The 14,392-nt window shown below is 40.6% G+C and overlaps 1 protein-coding gene across 5 annotated transcripts in view; it reads right to left on the reverse strand.

The window, feature by feature from the left end:
* GK5 (glycerol kinase 5) overlaps positions 1–14,392 on the reverse strand; it is an 81,521-nt gene that overhangs the window by 53,725 nt on the left and 13,404 nt on the right. For 4 of the 5 annotated variants that reach the window (XM_081827364.1, XM_081827360.1, XM_081827373.1 and 1 more), the window contains one exon: positions 4,162–4,255. In XM_081827364.1, the coding sequence (XP_081683490.1) occupies positions 4,162–4,255 (94 nt within the window). Of the gene's footprint in view, positions 1–3,644; positions 3,796–4,161; positions 4,256–14,392 lie in introns of those variants that run through there. The other variant, XM_081827380.1, reaches the window with a different exon arrangement.

The following is a 14,392-nucleotide window of genomic DNA, read 5'->3' on the forward strand; positions in this document are numbered from 1 at the left end:
TTTTTTTTTTTTTTTGAGACAGAGAGAACGAGAGAGAGCGAGCATATGAGAGGGGGGAGGGTCAGAGGGAGAAGCAGGTTCCTTGCTGAGCAGGGAGCCCGATTTGGGACTCAATCCAGGGACTCCAGTTTCATGACCTGAGCCGAAGGCAGTCGCCCAACCAACTGAGCCACCCAGGCGCCCAAATCTCAACTATATAATACAGTGTTATCAACTATGGTCATCATGTTATACATTAGATCCTCAGACCTTATTCATCTTATAACTGGAAGTTTATACCCTTCAAACCTTCTGTGTTTCTTTATATTTTGCAGTTTATTAAAAAATAAGAGTTTCTGAAAGTATATAAAATGACCACCCATAATCCTTCTGCTGTGTTATATGATAAGAATGCTTCAAACTGAAAGAGGTTCTTCCTTCCTAAGAACACTATACTTTCTTCTATTAAAAAAATTACATTTAATATCCTTCAGTGATCTTCTATTAAAATACAGATACCTGGGGGAGGCATACAAAAAGTATGAAGAGTTCTTACACCTGCACTTTTAATCAACATATGAACAATTAACATTTTGTTTTTACATTTAACAAATATTTATTGAGGGCGCCTGGGTGGCTCAGTTGGTTAAGCGACTGCCTTCGGCTCAGGTCATGGTCCCGGAGTCCTGGGATCGAGTCCCACATCGGGCTCCCGGCTCAGCGGGGAGCCTGCTTCTCCCTCTGACCCTCTCCCCTCTCATGCTGTTTCTCTCTCTCTCTCAAATAAATAAATAAAATCTTTAAAAAAACAAAAACAAAAACAAATATTTATTGAGTACCTTCTATGTACCAAGGACTGTGCTAGGCCTTGAGAAAGCAGAATGAACAATATAGGCAGAATCTCTGCCTTCTTGAAATTTACATTCTAGTGGGAAGAGACAGACAAGTAATCAAGTCAATAAGTGAAATAATCTAAAAAGGCAATGAATGTAAAATAAACCAATATTAAATGTGCCACCAAAAAAAGGAAAGAAATCCTGCTATTTAAATTGTGATATAATGCTAAGATATAATTGATGGTTAAAATGATTTTTAAAAATTAATGGTTAAAAATACATCCTGCTTGGGGTGCCTGGCTGACTCAGTCGGTAGAGCACGCAACTCTTGATCTTGGGGTTGTGAGTTCATGCCCCACACTGGGTGGAGAGATACTTAAAAATAAATCCTTTAAAAAAAAAAAAAACCACCCTAAAAAAACCCAAACAAACAAACAAAAAAATCCTTCTTAAAAAATCACCCTTTTGAAATTGGAAAAAAGAAATGTATGTCTTATAATTCATACATTGCTGGTGAGAATGTAAATGATGCGGCTACTCTGGAAAAAGACTGACAGTTTCTTATAAAACAAAACATGCAATTACCATTTGACCTAGCAATTAATTGTACCCCTGGGGTATTATCCTAGAGAAATGAAAACTTATGTTCACATAAAATTCTGTACACAGATTTTCAAAACAGCTCTATTTGTAATAGCCAAAAACTGGAATTTGCACAGATGTCCTTAAACAGGTGATGCATATGTACCACTGAATACAACTCAGCAATAAAAAGAAACAAGCTATTGATACTCGTACAACTTGGATTCTCCAGGGAATTACACTAAGTGAAAAAAGCAAACCCCATGCATCACTCTACGTATATAATATTTTTGAAGTGAGAAAAAATATTTAATGGAGGACAGATTAGTGGTTGCAAGGAGCGAGGGATGGGAAGAGCGTGGGGAGTGCACAGAAGAGAGAGGATGTGGTTATAAAAGAGCAACATGAGGGACCCTTGTAATGAAGGTACTATTCAGCGTCTTGATTCTGGTGGTGGATACACGAACATAGGAAAAAAACTGTACAGAAATTATAACACACACATACGCAAGTACAAGTAAAACTGGGGAAATCTGAATAAGATCTATAGATTGTATTAATGTCAATATCCTGGTTGTGACAGTATAGTATAGTTTTGTAAAATGTTACCATTGAGAGAAACTGCAAAGCCTATAAGGGATCCCTGTATTATTTCTTACAACTGCATGTGAATCTATAATTACCTCAATTAAAATTTCAATTAAAAAAAATGTATGTCTCAAAATCTTGGAAATGTTCTAAGTCCTGTGAAAGAAAGGACAGTATGGTGGAGACTGGATAGAGAAGTGCGGACACGCTACTCTATAAATGGGATGGCAGAAAAGGGCTCACACAGAGGAGATGGCATATGAGCTGCACCCGGGAAGATGAGAAGAATCCAGTCATGATGGCGGAGAGAGCCCCCTGAGGGTATGAAGGCCTTAAGGTAAGAGAGAGCTTCGGTGCTATAAGAACAAAACCACCCTGACAAAGCTGGAGCTGAATCCTTAGCAGCTTCAGGGAGGAAGGGTCTGGGAAGTGGTCAGAGCTGTAGACAGGGCCAATCCATGGTAAGGAGTTGGGATTTTATGCGAAAAGCAAAGAGAAGCCTTTTAGCAACCATTAAGAAAGAATCAGAACAAGAGTGAGAGGAAGCATGGGTGCTGGAAGAACCGGAGGAAAACAATGGTGCCAGGAGACTGCCAACACACATCAAATACTTCACCAGTTTGCTTGGAGCTAGCACTGGCTAAATGAATGGCTTTGGTTTCATCTCTGGCATATACACCCTCAACATTTCCATGAGCCTCAATCACTAACCCATGAGCATCCAGCATAGGGGTGCCTGGCTGGCTCAGACGGTAGAGCATGCAACTATTGATCTTGGGCTTTTAAGTTTGAGCCCTATGTAGAGATTACTTAAAAATAAAATCCTTAAAAAAGAAAAAAAGCATCCAGTATAGGATGAGTGCAGAGTAGGAACGGTTCTCTCAGTGTCAAGACAGGCCCTGGAATCATGTGTGCTAAACTCCAAGAGTCTGTGTACATTTTTCTCCTAAGAGAAGCCAAAGCTTACATCATGCGCATGCTCAATATCAAGTAGATAAAGTGCTTTAAAGGCCGAGTTTTGTGCTTGAAGTCAGTTTTACATTTGAGACTTGGGGTTTGTCCTACAGAAGTAAATGTTTTCAAAGTCAAAACTTATTTTTGAAGGAATAAAAGTTTTGAATACCTCACTGACTAACCTAAGAAATGTTTGGTGAATTGACCTATTAAAAACTAAAATTATCCATTAAGATACAGAATTACACATTATAAATAGTATAATTTTAAATTATACCATTCAAAGTTCATGACATTTCCTTATAATTATTTTTGACTCCTTAATTTCTCTTTCCTGTAAACAGCACCTCTCAGTTCTCAGCCTTACGAGTTATTAAAGCAAGGTGCATTTTCATATATTAAACTAACAAAAGAAAAACCAATGTGGGTGAGATTATGGCAAAAGTGTCTTCCACTCATGCATATATTCCATAATATCTTCATGTTTGTTTTCATCTAAAATTAATGTCTCCAAATAGTTTTGGAGTAAAACCGATGCTCCAGATACTCCCTGAAGCACCATCTGCCACAGGCACTCTATGCTGAGGAGGCATTTAGCTGTGCGGCATTCGAACACGTGCTATTGCAATATGCAACAGGGAATGCGCAGTGTTGATTATAACATCACATACTGCAGGTTTGGCCACGTTTAGACAATTGTCTTACCCTCTGACTCAGCAATCCCACACGTACACTGCCACCACCACGGCTGTCATCATCATGGTCATCAGCTTTGTCATTTGCGACCACTGTGGTAGGCATCAGGTTAAGAGCTCGTGGCAGTCTGCTAGTTATCCATCTCGATATCCATTCTCCACTTTATTTATAACAAAAGAGGATGAAATTTGGACATTTCTGTATTTTTTCTGGACATAGTCTGCATCTTGTCTATTTCTCCAAGAATGGCAACATGAATTATCTCACTCTCGTGAGAACATCTGGGCCATCCTAAACCTCCTCAGGGTTTCCTGAAGTGTAATTAATTAAGTACTTGAGTCTACCTCATATGCTTTTGGGTGACTATTACGGAGTTTCACTGATGTGAGGAGCGTGCGTATGTGTATTCTCTTCTCAACGTCCTGAAACAATACAGGTGGGAGATTATACACTTAAGCCTACAGTTAAGGGACATCTACAGGGAAAATAGTAACATCCAAACCACAGGAGATAAGAAAAAGATTACCTTCATTATGAGGGAATTATTCCAAGACTTTATAAGTTCAACAGCTCTTAGGTCTTGCCAACTAATGAAGTTGTGAAAATGATTTCCCGTTTTCCTAAGAATGACAGAAACAGTATTTTGAGACTCACTATAAATCAGAGGCTATACTAAATAAAAGATCTGCCATAACAGAAAACAAAATTAGAGGCATACTGGAATCTCAAAGTATGATTTAATTAGATGGGGCTTGCTGAATGACTTTTTATTTTATAAATTGAATACATTTTGTAACAATTATAATATGATGCATAGGATGAAATTCTAGACCAAATTCTAACGGAAAATATATACTTTTTAAAGCAGTACAATGTGCACACTTCTAAAACAAAACAAATTTAAGAAAAGGCCTTTAAAGACATGTTTTTACACTTTAAAAAACAAGAAGCCAGTGCTTTCCCCCTTCGTTGTACCTGACACACACAATCAAATCAAAACCTCTGTACCTACAGAAGAGCTGAAATATTGCCTAAACCTATTTCTACATCTCTCAACTTTATGACTGGCTTAGCCACTGGCAACCTACCAGGCTTATCAAAATGTGTCCAATAAAAAGAAATTCAACAATCTCTGGGTCAACATTGCAATATAAGTACAGAACTAAGAAATATAGTAGAAATAAATCATTTCCTTTTTTGGCTCCTGCAGATTCGACCACAGACATCTACTAATCTTCGACATCCAACTCAGACTCGCTTTCTAACCGTTTCCAGGTGCCCTCCTGTGTGGGTTCACCATGTTCAATTCTGTAGACTGTCCTTTTCCACACTTCTTAAGCAGTCCACACTCAAGGGCATGTCCTCAACTTTACGAACCTGGAAACATTCTACTCCTGAAATTCTAACATTCCAATATATTAGTCAACACCTCTTGCCATTATTCCAGGTCTCTCAATTTTACTCTCTAAATGCCTTCCCTTCAACCTCACTGCAGCCTTTAATCCCTCAAACATTCCCTATTCTTCCTACCAACCTCTCCCAGGCTTCCTTCCTTTCCTGCATCCCGTGACCTATCATACGCTCTACCCCTTGACTTCTCTCTTTTTTTAAAAATTATGGTAAAATACACATAACATGAAATTTGCCATTTTAAGCATGTTGAAGTGCACAGTTCAGTAGCATTAAGTACAGTTCACAATGTTCTATGTTACCATTACCATTATTTCCTAACATTTGGGTTGTTTCCAGCTTCTTGCCACTGTGAATAATGTTGCTATAAACACTGCTGTACCTGTTTGAGTCCCTGTTTCCACTCCCTTTGGGCATATACTTAGGATCAGAATTGCTGGGTCACGTGGTAAGTCTACTTTTTGAAGAACTGCCGAACTTTTTCCCACAGTTGGCTGCACCATTTTACATCCCCACCACCAGTATACAAGAGTTCCAGTGTTTCCACATCCTCGCCAACACTTGTAATTCTCCATTTTTTAAATTATAGCCATCCTGGTGGGTGTGAAGTGATACCTCATTGTGGTTTTGATATGTTCTTCCCCAATGGCTAATGATATTGTACATCTTTCCATGTGCTTATTGGCTATTTGTATATTATTCCAGTCCTCTGTCCATTTATGAATTGGGTTATTTGGTTTTTTGCTGTTGAGTTGTAGGAGTTCTTTATATATTCTAAATATTAATTCTTTATCAAATACATGACTTGCAAATAAATATTTTCTACCATTATGTGAGTTTTTCTTTTTACTCTCTTCATCGTGTCCTCCCTCCCCCCATTTTTCACCTCTATTAATGAGAATCACAGCATTCACCTACATCATGAACGTTTCACTTCTTTTTCCTTCAGTGATCCAAACTGTCACCATTATCATTAGTACAAATCAGAGAAATGATTTTCCTATTTTCCTATAGATGAAATTACAAACCAAACACACCAAGATGCACACCAAGATACACGCCTTCCATATTACATGCTGCAGTCAGTTTCCAGAAATCTTACAGCACATTTAAGATATCGATGACTATAAATTTTTCCAGACACATTTTTAAAATGCAAATTGCAGGGCACCTGGCTGGCTCATTTGGTTAAGCGACTGCCTTCAGCTCAGGTCATGATCCTGGAGTCCCGGGATTGAGTCCCGCATCAGGCTCCCTGCTCGGCGAGGAGCCTGCTTCTCCCTCTGACCCTCCCTCCTCTCATGTGCTCTCTCTCTCTCTCATTCTCTCTGTCTCAAATAAATAAATAAAATCTTTAAAAAAAAAATGCAAATTGCACATTCTGTCAAAATAATTTCAACATGGCTTTATTTCTTGTTATTTATGATTAAATTTAGGGCAATTTTTATACTTTGGGGAATTCAGTAGTTAAGAAAATTAAAGAAGGGGCGCCTGGGTGGCTCATTCATTAAGCGTCTGCCTTTGGCTCAGGTCATGATCCCAGGGTCCTGGGATCGAGCCCCGAATCGGGCTCCCTGCTCAGCTGGAAGCCTGCTTCTCCCTCTCCCACTCCCCCTGCTTGTGTTCTTTCTCTTGCTGTCTCTCTCTGTCAAATAAATAAATAAAATCTTTAAAAAAAAAAGAAAATTAAGGAAAAATTGTCAAAAATATGAAAATATCTTAATAGTGTTTTCTGATGCATATAAGTTTCTGATATTGATGAAGTTCAATTTATCTATTTTTGTTTTGTTTTGTTAGCTGTGCTTTTGGTGCCATTTAAGAATCAATCCTACATCCACAGCCATGAAAATTTTCCTGTATGCTTTCTTCTAAGAGTTTCATAGTCTTGGGCACATGGGTGGCTCAGTCGTTAAGCATCTGCCTTCAGCTCAGGTCATGGTCCCAGTGTCCTGGGATCGAGTCCCACATCAGGCTCCCTGCTCGGCGGGAAGCCTGCTTCTCCCTCTCCCACTCCCTCTGCTCATGTTCTCTCTCTCGCTGTGTCTCTCTCAAATAAATAAATAAATAAAATCTTCACAAAAAAAAAGAGTTTTGTATCCTTATCTTTTAAATTTAGTCTTCAATTCATTTTTTAAGTTAATTTTTGTCTATGATGTAAGGTAAGGGTCCACATGCATATTTTGCACATGGACATCCAGTTTTCTCAGCATCATTTGTTGAAAAGATGGTTCTTTCTGCATTGCCTGGTCTTGGCAGCCTTGTCAAAAATCAATTGACCATTGTATTTGTTTCCTTAGGCTGACATAACAAAGCACCACAGACTATGTGGCTTAAGACAACAGCAGTTTATTGTCTCATAGTTCTGGAGGCTAGACATCCAAAATCATGGTGTTGCCAGGGCCAACTCCCTCTGAAACCTGTAAGGGAATCCTTCCTTGCCTCATCCTAAGTTTCTGGTGGTCTGCAGCAATCTTTGGCATTCCTTGACTCATAGGTGCATCACTCCGACCCTCCTCCTCCTCCACAGGGCATTCTGTGTGTGTCTGTCTTCATGTGGCCATCTTTGTATGAGGACACTAGTCATACTGCATTACAAATCCACCCTACTGATTATGACCTCATCCTAATTTAAGTAATTACATCCACAGTGACCCTATTTCCTAAGGCCAAATTTTGATGTGCTGCTGTTGCTTCTGTTGGGTTATTTCCCCCAAATCTCCCTCACTCCTAAGTGTGAGATTACTGAGTCAAAAGGTAAGACAATTTCCAGCTCCTCATATGTGGCCAAACCTGAAATATTTGATGTTATAACCAATACTGCATATTGACTACTATAATACTTTTTCTTTTTTTTCTTTATTTTATTTTATTTTATTTATTTATTTTTTTTAGCTCTTTTTTTTTTTTTAAAGATTTTATTTATTCATTCATGAGAGACAGAGAGAGAGAGAGAGGCAGAGGGAGAAGCAGGCTCCCGAGGAGCAGGGAGCCTGATGTGGGACTCGATCCCAGGACCCTGGGATCATGACCTGAGCCGAAGGCAGACGCTTAACCATCTGAGCCACCCAGGCACCCTTTATTTTATTTTTTTAAAGATTTTATTTATTCATTTGAGACACAGAGTTAGAGAGAGAGCATGAGCAGGGGGAGAGGCAGAGGCAGAGGGAGAGGAAGAAGCAGACTCCCCGCTGAGCCAGGAGCCCGACGTGGGGCTCGATCCCAGGACCCTGGTATCATGACCCGAGCCAAAGGCAGACGCTTAACCATCTGAGCCACCCAGGCGCCCCATGACTACTATAATACTTTTAATGCCTTCTCAGCTACAGTGCCTATATCAGATGGTGCTTTGGGGCGTGTCTGGAGCATTGGATATACTTGATAACTATTTGGAGACATTAATTTTATATGAAAACAAATATATTATAAAATAAGATAGTAAGGCATAAGTGAAACACTTCTGCCATAATCTCACCCAGACTGATTTTTCTTTTTGTTAGTTTAATATATAAAAATGCACCTTGGGGTGCCTGGGTGGCTCAGTCAGTTAAGCGTCTGCCTTTGGCTCAGGTCGTGATCCCAGGGTCCTGGGATGGAGTCCCGCATCGGGCTCCATGCTAAGCAGGGAGCCTGCTTCTTCCTCTCCCCGCTTCTCGTGCTCTCTCTTGCTATCTCTCTCTCTCTCAAATAAGTAAATAAAATCTTTAAAAAAAAAAATTAAAAAGTAAAAATAAAAATAAAAATGCACCTTGCTTAATAACTTATAAGGCTGAGAACTAAGAGGTGCTGTTTATAGGAAAGAGACAGTAATTAAGGAGTTGAAAGTGGTTATGAGGAAATGTCATGAATCCTGAATCATATAGGTTTAAATTATACTATTTATATTGTGCAATTTTATATCTTAATGTGTAATTTTAGTTTTTAACAGATTAATTCATCAAATGTTCCTTAAATTGTGACTAATTTCTTCAGTCAGTGAGATGTTTAAAACTTATGCCTTTGAAAACAAATGTGATAACTCTAGAAATCTGATTTTCCCACTCCTCAGGGATTGCTGATTTTTCTTCGTTGAGGGTTGGAGTTGCCAGCTTGTGACTTTTTCAAACTATTTTTGCGAAGTGTGTATTCCTTGTTATGTGTGGTCTCTGAAGTTTCTGCACCTTCTGTTACCTCTGTGATCAGCTAGTGACCTAACAAAGATTTTCTTAAATGTCTGGCTCTAAAAAACCCCCAAAGGTACTGGCCCTTTAAGTCTTCCAACAGATACAGCTTAAGAAAGTGACTGCAGCTGAGAGGGCCGGAATATAGGTAAGCATCTGTGCCAGTCCTGTAGGGCACGATCAAATCCACCAGAGCATACACACTCAAATTTTTGTAGGACAATGTCCCGTCTGCCTGCCCCGGCACCAGCTACTCACTCCAGGAATGCGAGCTGCTTTCCTCACACCCGAAGCAGGGCTGAGGAGTAAAGGATGATTGCCGGTTTGCACACACCACTTACCTGAGAATAGTAGCCTCTACCTTCATCCACCATCCCCTAGTTGTTATAAGGCCTGATCAGGTTCTAGAGTTCTGAAATAGTTTACTACAACCTCTCTTTCCAACTCAGTGCTTGCTTTGACCAACCCTCACAGATTCCTTCTCCACTATTCTGCACAATGTCACTCTTTACCTCTTCCCTTTCAAGTTAACCATCTACCTTTCCAACACCTAACCTGGGATCATTCCAGCTTTCTTCTGTGTCTACTTCAATGCCAGAATCTTGTGAACTGATACCAATCCATATATATACAATATAACCTTGGCTATGTTCTCAGAGTCACTTAAAATGATAAAAGTCTTTCTCTTGTCCCTCATTAGTTTCCTCCCCATGCCCCGCAAATGGCACATCTTAATTTTCACCAGATTTCTTAAGCCCTAGGCCAGCATGGCCACCTGCTTCTCAAAGGAAGTAAAAACACAGGAATGACTTTCCTCAACTCCCCACTTCTTCCACTTCTCTTTTGGGTCAGAGGAAAAGCTTTTCCTCTCACGTCTCAGGCTCGCAGCTCCACCAGTACCCTCTATACCCATGCTTCCCGACTCTTCCATCACTTCATTTCATCAATATTCCATCAACTCTCTGTTCTACACATGCTTACATCTCCCCATCTTTGAAACAGAACCAAAAACATCTCTCCTGACCCAGGATGACCCCCACACCTGACTAAGCCCCTTCAATGTTTCCTCATCACCTCCCATTACCTCAACTGAACACAATTCAAATGCAATTTAGATTTCTAATCATTCATGAAAATTACATTCACGGGGCGCCTGGGTGGCTCAGTCGTTAAGCGGCTGCCTTCGGCTCAGGTCATGATCCCAGGGTCCTGGGATCGAGTCCCGCATCGGGCTCCCTGCTCGGCAGAAAACCTGCTTCTCCCTCTCCCACTCCCCCTGCTTGTGTTCCTGCTCTCACTACCTCTCTGTCAAATAAATAAATAAAATCTTAAAAAAAAAAAAAAAAGAAAAAAGAAAATTACATTCACTATGGTAACCATTGCTTTCCTAATTTCCAGATTTACAGGATCCTTTTCAATTTAACTTGACCTTTCTGCAATATTGACTCCTGACAATCACTTCTTCCTACCTAAAACTGTCACTTTCCTAAGCTTCCATGATATCATTGTGCTGTTTCTCCTCCTACCTCTCTAAGTATATGTTTTTAGTTTCCTTTGCAGATTTTTCTTCCTTAGACTGCCATTTAAATGCTGGTGCCTGCTGAGGGTTACATCCTTGGCCCCCTTCTCTTTTTAACTAGCTGCTCTCTCTAAAAACAAATCTGACCCACATCCATGAATGCAGTCACCACAGGACTATTCACCTCACTACATCTCTAGGGCCAGACGTTCACTTAAGTTCCATCCCCTCACAAACAGCTACCTTCCACAGATCTCCCAAGTTTGCTCCATGCCATCTCAAATGCAACACGTCCACCCAAACCTGCTGCCCCTCTTCCTCCACTGTGCCACACCTGAGTTAATGATAGCTTTTAGCTGCTTCAGCCAAAAACTAGGGGGAAGAGGGGTCATCCTAAATCTACAAAGGGATTCCATAACATCCCTGTAGTCTACCCTTTAATGGGGGAGGGGGGAACAAATGAGTAATTAAAACTATCATTTCATGTAAGGATCATGCTATGAAACACTGGCATGGTAAAGGAATAGAGTAAGTGGGGGTGAGGAGTGTTTTTATTTTTTTTTATTTTTTATTTTTTTAAAGATTTTATTTATTTATTTGAGAGAGAGAGAGCAAGCACATGAAAGGGGGGAGGGTCAGAGGGAGAAGCAGACTCCCCGCCGAGCAGGGAGCCCGATGCGGGACTCGATCCAGGGACTCCAGGATCATGACCTGAGCTGAAGGCAGTCGCTTAACCAACTGAGCCACCCAGGCGCCCGAGGAGTGTTTTTAGATATGAAAGCAGAGAACTGAATAAACAATAGCCTTCAAAAAAATTTCTCAGACTTAGTCTCATTCCCCTCAAATCCACTATCTACCTGGATTCACCTGGGAGTGGTGCCTTCCTTATTTTACCCCTTGAATGCCACAGTACTGCTGAGTCTTACTTAGAAAACTCCTACTCATCCTACAACGCTTGGCACAAATGACTCTGTAAAACCCTCCCTCATTCCGCCTTCTAAGCTATTCAGTGCCCCTCTTTAGCTCCTTCATTACCAGGTACACGGCAGTTCTACTAGGCAGATGTCTACCAGCCTGCACCCTAACAATCTAGGCTCACACTGTATCCCCCACTGGACTGTGAGCCTCCTGAAGACACAGTCTATTCACTTTCAGATTCTCACCCCCTAGCACAGACACCAAAGAAGTATTTGATAAATGAAGGCTGCTATCAATGAGGACTATCAGACTGTGTCTGACAGAAATGAAATCTATGCATATATGATTCTCTGATGCCATTCTACACACAATAGCATCTACTTACATACTTAAATCTGATTTTTAATCACTGATTCATCAAATGCTTACCCAGCAATTTGTGCCAGGAGGTGGGGACATAGCTATGAAGAAAGGGATATGGCATCTTTGCTCCTATGAATATATTCTCTACCAGAGAAACCAAAGAAATACTTAATTACTCAACTGCTTGCTTACTACAGATAATAAGTCCTCTGAAGGAGAAACAACATGAGTATATTTAACAGGGACACCTTGCACAGTGCAGGGGTCAGGAAAGACTTCTTTGAGAAATGACAATAGAATTGAGCTCTGAAGGATCAGTGGGAACAAACAAGGAGGTCGAACTCTCCTGACAAAATATATTACATGCTCAAAGGTTCTCAGACAGGATGAAGCATGATGTGTTAAGATGCTAGTACAGCTGAAGAACAAAGACGGGGAGAAGATCACAAGAGGAAAGTGACATCATTAGTTCATAACATGGTGGAAGACAATCTAGAATACTGATCTCAAGAAGTAGCACATATTCTAATATTCCCTTAGCAGTGATTTGGGTTTGTTTTATCTCTGTCAATAATAAAAGGGGAAATGGAGGGAAAACATCAATAACAATATCATAAATGAGTTGCCTTAAACCTCTCTAACACATTCTGCCATTCCATGGCTCTTAATATATTTGTGTCATAATTGGTAAGAACCATTAACACAAGTATCAGGTATTACAATAAAAGATATATTTGGTGCTGTGGGAACACAGACTCATTTGTATACTTGTATTATGAGACTGTAAATTCCTTGAGGGCTGGTATTCGTACTCATTTTCATATTCAGCTCAGCAGCCGGCACAGTGCCTTACTCCCTGTAAGTCCTCAAATGGTTCCTGAGTGAATCTCAGTTTGCTTGCATGACTCCCAGTTTATGTTACTAATTGGCACACACCCTGATCTGAGGTTACCTGGCAGAAGCCTCCCTGAGAGATGCAGAGATGGAAGAAACAAAACAGCTCAGGTATTTTAGGACAAAAGGAATTTAAAACAACCAAAATGGAGGAGATATCATTTTGTTATTTTAAGATGCAGGCTAAACACACCACTGATTAAATATATTGAAAAAAAATTTTTAACCTGAAGAATATGAAGAAAACGCAAAGACCAAGCTTCCTGGCATCTAAAGGAGGGGGAAGGAGAAAAACGAAAACAAAGTCCAAAGTTTTAGACTTCCTGACAGCAACAACCAGAAAATAATGTCTGTATGGTCAAGACAACAGGACTATGGCCGTGACTGCAGGAGAAAGAAACAGTGAGCTGGGGAGAGGAGGTGCAGGCCGGGACTGGAATGCACAGTAGACCGTGCCAGGGTCCTGTCCGTCACTCTTTCTCCAGAAAATGAGCACGAAGTACTTCCTGCTGGCTCAGAGCCATGCCACTTCTGTGCTGCATCTCAGTTCTTTGTTGTACAGCTCGTAGATCTGCCAACATTATGTGCTCCAGCGGCTCACCAGGACTCGGGGAGCATTATTTTAGGACCCCATTATTTTAAGGTAAAAGAAGCACAAAGCCTTGTGTGGGGTTTTTTTTGGAAAAAGTTTCCAAGACTCAGGGCGCCTGGGTGGCTCAGTCGTTCAGTGTCTGTTTGGCTCAGGTCATGATCCCAGGATCCTGGGATCGAGCCCCGCATCGGGCTCCCTGCTCAGCGGGAAGCCTGCTTCTCCCTCTCCCACTCTCCCTGCTTGTGTTCCCTCTCTCACTGTGTCTCTCTCTGTCAAATAAATAAATAAAATCTTTTTTAAAAAAAAGTTTCCGAGACTCACGAAAGAATACAAACATCTCAAAAAAGGATAGCCAAGGAGAAAACTCACAATTGTCTTAGGAAGAAATCTTACCCTTTCACAGGGACACCACCACCAGTAAGGGAGGTGAACCGTCTTGGAATCTGACTCTATTTCTTCCAAAAGTGAGATATGGTCTTATTGCCACATAAAAACTTCGCTTCCTAACATTTTGACCTCCTTGTCATGAATGACCTGCTATCTAGGTTTCGATGAAAACAATCTCTGTGGTCAATGACCTAATCTCCAAATCCAACAAAACACAACACTTCTAGTCGGTTATTTCCCTAGGAACACTCCCTTGCCCCTACTTCCATACCACCTACTTCCCAGATTTGTGTTTGTCCCATCATGCCAGCTTTTTGCTTTCTGACCCCCTTTAAGGTGGGGGGAGGGGTGAATATTCATTGTCCAAATCCTCAGTCTTCTTTTTTTTCTATCCATATAATCTCTATCAGAGAACACACCTATTTCTCCAGACTCTATGTCAACAATTCTCAACTGGGAGTGATTCTGTCCCCCAGGGGACACTGGGCAATGTCTGGAGATGTTTCGGTTGTAAGAA

This window comes from Leptonychotes weddellii, chromosome 1 (assembly GCF_054177405.1).
Source record: "Leptonychotes weddellii isolate Sample4059 chromosome 1, ASM5417740v2, whole genome shotgun sequence".
Lineage (NCBI taxonomy): Eukaryota > Metazoa > Chordata > Mammalia > Carnivora > Phocidae > Leptonychotes > Leptonychotes weddellii.